Source organism: Vulpes vulpes, chromosome 1, assembly GCF_048418805.1.
Source record: "Vulpes vulpes isolate BD-2025 chromosome 1, VulVul3, whole genome shotgun sequence".
NCBI classification, from domain to species: domain Eukaryota; kingdom Metazoa; phylum Chordata; class Mammalia; order Carnivora; family Canidae; genus Vulpes; species Vulpes vulpes.
The window spans coordinates 66,766,439-66,773,592 of record NC_132780.1 but is presented as its reverse complement, the minus strand read 5'-3'; the positions used below and the strand labels follow the sequence as shown (position 1 = coordinate 66,773,592).

The 7,154-nt window shown below is 50.4% G+C and overlaps 1 protein-coding gene across 1 annotated transcript; it reads right to left on the bottom strand.

Annotated features, from left to right (window-relative positions):
- Positions 1-1,014: 1,014 nt before the first annotated feature.
- Positions 1,015-5,572, bottom strand: GPR31 (G protein-coupled receptor 31). The gene has a single exon (XM_026015962.2). The coding sequence runs from the start codon at positions 3,445-3,447 to the stop codon at positions 2,497-2,499; it is 951 nt and encodes a 316-aa protein (XP_025871747.2). The 5' UTR covers positions 3,448-5,572; the 3' UTR covers positions 1,015-2,496.
- Between the last annotated feature and the right edge of the window lie 1,582 nt (positions 5,573-7,154).

The window sequence follows — 7,154 nt, the reverse complement described above, 5'->3', positions numbered from 1 at the left end:
TGGGGGCGCACAGGTAAAAAGCTGTGTCCCTGAAGCCTGCACAGTCTGCTCAGGGTGTAAATAAAGTTAATGGAGTAAACCGATCATTTGCAAACAGCGGAGTAACACCTGCGGGATGCTGATCATGTGTCAGGCTCCGTGCTCAACAGTTCTTGTGTTATTTTCCTTAAACTGTATAATAATCCCACAGGTTGGATTGTGTCATCCCCATTTCACAGACAAGGGAAGTTCAGAGCAGCGGGGTGGTTTGTCCCAGGTCACAGAGCTAGGAAGTGACACAGCAGGAGGCTGACCCCAGGGCCCTGACCGTGGCCACTCAGCCAGGGATGGCCAGCTCAGGCTGCACGTTAGCAGAGTGCCCTGAGACTCCCCAGACCTACCGAGTCAGAATTTCAGAGTTGGCCAAGGCATCAGGGTTTCCTGAAAAGATCCTGGTCCCCGCCCCCTCACCCCCCCGATGCTGTGCAGGCTGGAGCAGAGAGGAGGGCCGGGGCTTTGCCCAGGACCCCGGTGTAGCACTGTGATGAGACTCCCAGTCGCCAGGCTAACCACACGAGCAGGGATTGGTAGGAAGTGCAGCCAGCTGCTGAGCTCCTGCAGAAAGCTGGCTCTCCCAGCAAGGAGCCAGGAGACAGCTCTGCTGGGAAGGTTTGCAGAGCCTGGTGCTGGGCTGAGAGCCTGTTCAAGTGGCCCAGGTAGGCCCACCTGTGAGGGCAGAGCCACAGCCAGGTCTGTTGGGGGGCTGTGTGAGTTTATTTTATTTTATTTTATTTTATTTTATTTTATTTTAATTTTTTTGGCTGTGTGAGTTCAAAGTGTGATTTACCTGTGCAGAGGGTAGCTGGAATATCTAGCCTGAGAGAAATGGTAAGAAACATCTGGACAGATTATTGGGTGATCAAGTAGAGAATGCCTACAGAGAATTCATCATGATATGAAAAACGTTAGATTTTTAGAAAGCAGCATGTACAATTGCACATGCAGTAAGCCCAGGGCAAGAAAACAGGCACGGTGTAGAATGTGTTCACAGCAGAGAATTTTATTCAAACCTCTCACATTATCATCTGGTCTGGTCACATCTCCCTTCCAGGCCCCTATAATTCCACTCGCTTGAGAGGACATAAACCCTGCAAAAAGTAGCACACCATCACTGAGAGCATTTTTGATCCTCGGAGGACTTCGTTAGGCAGAGCATCGTAATAGGAACACACTCACATTTTAAATTTGGCTCTCAGAAGGAGCCTACCTGCTAGGAACAGATCCTGGAGGTAGTATTGCCATTTCCTGTTGCCTAATGTCACCATTTTTAACCCTAAATATTACAGAGAGCATGGGGCAGCCCTGGGAAAAGCAGCGGTCTGTCCGTGTGGGCACAGCAGGTGCAGCTATGGGTAAGGTGACAGGTGTGTACCTCCTCACAAAGCAGACCCTGTGCCTCCTTGAGCATATTGGGGAGTCCCTTTTGGAGACCATAGCACCAGCGTTGAACAGAGGATGAGACAAGGGCATCAGGAAGGGGTCTTCCAAACTCTGTTGTCACCATCATGAGCTCCAGATGTGGGACATAATTTAAGACCATGCAGGGGAGCTGGGGCTGGGCTCGGGGGAGTGCACAGGCTCTGAGTGCTCCCCCACTCTCTGCCCACCAGTCCGGGAAGGTCCCCAGGGGCCCCTCTGTCCCAGTTAGGCTCCAGTGTCAGGGGAAACCACCGACTCACACGCAGCTTGGTGCCTTGCACGGTGCATTTCTCCACGAGGCATTCACTACAGTGACTTCTCAGAGCAGGAAAGCAAAGTGCGTTTCAAAAGCATTTAGACATTCACACCTGAGGAAGAAATTCTGGAGGCAATTTTGAGAAATTTAGAAGGAATGTGTTTCTTATAATAAACTAGAGAACTCTGTTGTCTTTGACGGAAGGTACCATCTATGCAAATGACGCAGGATTGTATAAACTGGAAAGCACTGTGTCGCAGACAGAGCCCGGCATGGCACACAATAAGGCACCCCCCCAGAACCTGCCTTGCAGCCCCCCGGGCCCGCTTTCCCAGGTTGGTGATCACAAGTCTGCGCAGCAGGTGGGGAGAAAGCAGAATTTCCACATTTGCCAGCTGAAGCAGAGTGAAAGCAGACGGCTCACCACAACCAGACAGCGAGAGCAGTACAGTGCCCCTCTCAGCCTTCACCTCCCGGACTGACGGGCCCATGAGGTCACCTTCCTTCTGGGGTGAGGGGGGTCAGTAGCTGCCTACTTCCAGGTCAGCCGTTCAGCCTGCATGGTCATGGGTGGGGAGGGGGCTCTGTTGCTAATCTCATCTGCTGTCCGATCCCATAGAGCAGCTGAAGGAAATCTGCAGACCATCTTCGCCGCAGGGGTGCCCAGGTGTGGGTCCTGATCCGGGTGGCGCAGCCCTGGAGTGTCCTCCCCCCGCGACCCTCGGGGGTGCTCGCTAGCGCTCAGCTCCTGGCCCTTCCTGTGCTCCGGGGCCCCAACAGCCTCAGGAGTAGGAGTCTCTGATGTCCCCTGGGGCCTCGGTGTCCCTCCCCCGGCCTCTGAGCGTGTTGAAGACCTTGCGGTAGGAGTGTCTGAACGCGGGGTTGGAGAAGCAGTATAGCACCGGGTTCAGGACGCTCTGCAGGTAGGTGAGGCTGCTGGCCACGTCGGACACGTGCACCATCGGCCCCAGGGCCCTGCAGCCGCCGGCCCCCTGGAAGATGGCCATCAAGATCCGCGCCAGGAAGCTGGGCAGAAAGCACACGGCGAACAGGACCACGACCACCGTCACCAGCGCCCGGGCTCTCTGCAGCTTGGGCTGTTTGTCTGGGTCTCGAAGGCGCTTCTGGAGGGTCCTGATGATCCTGGCGTTGCAGAACAGGAGGAGGCCGAAGGGAAAGATAAACTGCAGGAAGAACAGTGCTTCCTGCCAAACGATGCTGAAGGAGAGGTCCACCCCGGGGTCCGGGTTGGGGCAGGCCGCCTCCGAGACGAACAGGCTCTGGTGGGTGAGGCCGAGCAGCAGCAGCCAGATGAAGCCTGACACCCCCCAGGCGGCCCGGCAGGACAGGAGGTTGACCTTCAGCCGAGGGTGAACCACTCGGAAGTACCGGTCTAAAGCCACGGCCGTGAGGAAGGCGATGCCCACCCCGCGGCTGAGGACCTGCAGGAAGTGCAGGGTCTGGCAAGACACGTGCCCAAAGCTCCACGTCTTGCGTCTCAGATAGAAGGCGGCGTGGAAGGGCAAGCAGAAGGTCAGCAGGAGGTCGGCCACGACCAGGTGCAGCAGGTAGACGGCGTAGGGCTTCCACACCTTCAGGCGGAAGAAGAAGGTCCACAGCGCCACGACGTTGCCCAGAAGGCCCAGGACGCACTCCAGCGCCAGCAGCGTGGCCACCGACACCTCCACCGCCCTGCTGCTCGCGGAGCAGTTGGCGGGGACCATGACGCCCATTCTGCTGCCGGAGTCGTCTTGAACGTAGCAAAGCACAGAGAACCCGGGCTTCTGGCTGGGCTCCTTCCCACAAAATGAAAGAAACAGATGTTTTCCTGCCACAGGACGAACGAGTTCTGCATTTTCTCAATAAGAAAAAGTACTGAACCAGCATCAGCATCAAGTCAAAAGCAAACTAAAATTTGTTTGGGGAAAGAGGATCAGTGGGGGAGGGGAAAACCCTTGCAGTTCATTCTGTTTTGTTTTGCCCTGAAAAGGGGAAATTGCGTTTCGCTTCCCATCATCTGGCGTTTTGCTGGAACGATGATGTTCTGGGTGAGCACAGGTATGCCTTGGCGGCGGGCGCCCTGGAACCTGAGAGGCTCCATCGCACCAGGACTTTCTGGCTTTATACAGTGAAGATAATGATGAAAACCAAAGGGTTCTCTAGCTTGACTATGCCCCGTGGGAGGTGCTCCTCTTCCAGGGGAAGGACACTTGCTGAGACTCCTCTGCATCGGGCTCCATGTCACACATGGGTGCACTGATCTGCTCCCTGACATCACAGAGGATGCTCCGGGTGGCCCAGTCATCTCACTCATGGTTGACCATTTTCAATTGTCTTCTTATTTTGTCAAATTTTATCTTCTGTGGAGGAGACCTTCCCTTCCCTCCTACATGACCTGGTTGTGATCTAGACCTATGGGCCTCTGTTGACCCTGAGAGCAGAGTGAAACTGATGGCTGGTCAAGATGCATAGAGTCCACCAGAAAGGTCATGAGATAGTAAATGAATTCAATCATTCCTTCCCATTGTGGACTATGCTTGACCTTATTTCTGGCCTATCTCGGCCTTGACTCATCTGGGTCCTTACTCATTCTCAACCCTGTCTCACCTGAGTCCTGACCCACTGTCAAGCCTCACTCACCTAGGTCCTGACCCACTGTTGACCTTCACTCACCTGGGTCCTGACCCACTGTTGACATTCACTCACCTGGGTCCTGACCCACTGTTGATCTTCACTCCCCTGAGTCCTGCCCCAATATTGACCTTCACTCATCTGGGTCCTGACCAACTGTTGACCCTCATGTATCTCAGTTCTGTTTAGTGTGGTTTGAGCTCTGGAGTCAAATATATTTTACTTCTAACTCTGGTTTCTCTACTTAGCAGCAGTGTGATTTGGGGGAAGCAGAAGAATGTCTGTGTACCATCCTCAACAGTGAGAAGTGAAGGTGACAGTACCTCCTTGCAGGGTCATGACCAGTGTCTGAGGTTCTATGACAGGTGGAGTCCCTTCATGCCATACCTAGGGCATCATGGATGCTGGATCCACTTGCAGTTGTCATCGTCAACCTCATGTGATGCTTAGACTTTCAAAAAAGCTCCTCTTGCTCCCAATGTGGTGATTCACCTTTGCGCCGACCATCAGTTCTAGGGTGCTCTGATGCCTCCCCTTTTGAGACATGACCTTAGACCTAGAAATGTCTCAGGAATAATACTTACTAAGGTTTGCACTCACCATGTTATCACAGTGAACTGTGCAATAATGAAGTGTGGTAGGTATAATTCTAAGCTCTATTTTATGGATGAAGAAGTGGAGGCCCAGAAATGTTAGGTAATTTTTCAAGGTCACAGGTCAATAAATGGCAGGACCAGGATCCTCCCAGCCCAGATTCTAACCAGAGCCCGAGGTATTGACCACACTGCTCTGCTGCCTCCCGAACGGCTGCAGCTCATTCCCGTGTCATAAAAAGTCCATGTTTCTGGAAGCCCACCAAGGCCATTGATTTACCTGATGTTTCAGGTGATTTGACTTCTTGCTTTAATTTTATCAGTTTTCCCTTCCAACTGGACCACCAGCCCACATATCACCCATCTCTGCTTCATGCAGGTTCACCTGTGTCTTTGTTTCCCAAGAAGGTACATTTGGAGAGGCCTCCAAGCATTCAGACTGTGGGAAGGTCCCAACTGGCACCTTCATAGTGATGCCTTCTATGGACGAGGACTGGCCTTTGGCATGCCCGTTGTGAATGGCTCATCGGGAGCAAGAGAGAATGCAATACAGCTAGTTCCAGACAAAGGGTGCCCAGAGGCCACATGCCCCATCTCTGTGAATGACACCCAGAAAATCTAACTCTTTAAAAAAAAAAAAGCAACTAACTCTTCAGGAATGCAAATTATTCAAATATATTTCTCACAACACACTGGAGACTTTGACAGATTTTAAAAATTACCCCTTAAGTGAAGATTTCAGCTTATACCAAAAACCTTCTAAATTATAGATATTCTAACTCAATAGGTAACAGAAACATTAATAATTACATATTTTCCTTTTTCAGTATAAGAAATAAAAATAACAGAATTTAAAATTCTGCTTCTTTTCTTCATTAGGCACTTATCTTCCTTCTTTCTAGAAGATTGAATTGTTCTTTACTTCTTGTCTTTTAAAGTTTTAATATTTGAGCTTCTCCCTAAGGGATATCGTCTTGTTCAATTTTATTATCCCCAGAAAAACTCTATATTCAATCACTCTTACTATTTCTTCAATGCTCTGCCAATTAAGGAAGCTCCTCTGTTCTTACAGGGAAGTTTTTATGCTTTATTTACATGCCTTTTCTTGAATTTAAATGAAAACTGAATCACTGCTTCAAACCAACACACATATTTAATTCTATTTTTCCTTTCCAGTTTTTCTTTTATGTCTGAAGATAACCAGATGGAATACTTTATAAAGACTGAATAATTACTCTGAATTAGATTTTCCTATCACTTGCTGTGAGGTTAGCCAGTGGTAGATTTCAGAGTGACAGGGAAGTCCCCCCAAGACTGCTTCCTCTCAGACTCCAACTGTAAGTCAAGGGCCTCCAAGACCACCCCCAGGTTTTATAATTCTCTAGAAGGACCCATAGTTCTGCTCAAAGTCCATTTTGTTACAGAGAAAGGACACAGGTTGAGATCCACCAAGGGAAGGAGCAGGTGCTTGGGACAGGGTCCAGGGAAGTAATAAGTGTAGAGAGGTTCCTTTGTCATCCCCACTGAGTCAGGATAGGGTGGCTTTCCCAGAATCCATATGTGACAACACACACCCAACATTGCCAACTGGGGGAGCCCCCAGCCTTGTTGAGGTCCAACACATCAGTGTGCCTGACTTTCCATGAGGCCCATGTCAGGCTCTTCCCTCTGGGGAGCCACCTGATGTGTGTGGCCCAAAGTCCCTGCCCCTCATCATAGTACTACTATGTGGCTGGCCCAGAGGTCTTGAGGAAAAGACATCTCTAGCCAGCATGACCTTCCAAGGGCTCAGAGACTACCTCCCACCAGCTGAGGCAAAGGTCACAGCTATTTTGAGCAAAGTTAAACACTTTACTACACATTTCTTTATTCAAAAAAATTTAGAATGTGTCATGTGTTGTTCCTTTTGTGCTAGGGATACAAATATTTATAAAGTTAATAATATTTCCTAACTTTAAGGACTTATATCTGGCAGGGAAGGCCAAGGAATACACACAGATTTGTAAGGAATGCATGATGAAATTAAATTGTAGGTACAACTGAAATGGGATGGGGACAATGGGGTCAGGGAAGGAGAAGGAATATTATAGTCAGGGATGCTGGGATGAGGCCTGGGGCAGGGACAGTGTGGCGGGGGGCACAGGGCCCATGGCTGGGGTTGTTTTCTTAACCTTGGCTACTGGCTGTCTTAGAGACTCTCAAAAGTTCACTATATC

Coding starts and splice junctions, on each gene's coding strand:
- GPR31 (XM_026015962.2), bottom strand. CDS start 3,447: ATGGGCGTCATGGTCCCCGCCAACTGCTCCGCGAGCAGCAGGGCGGTG.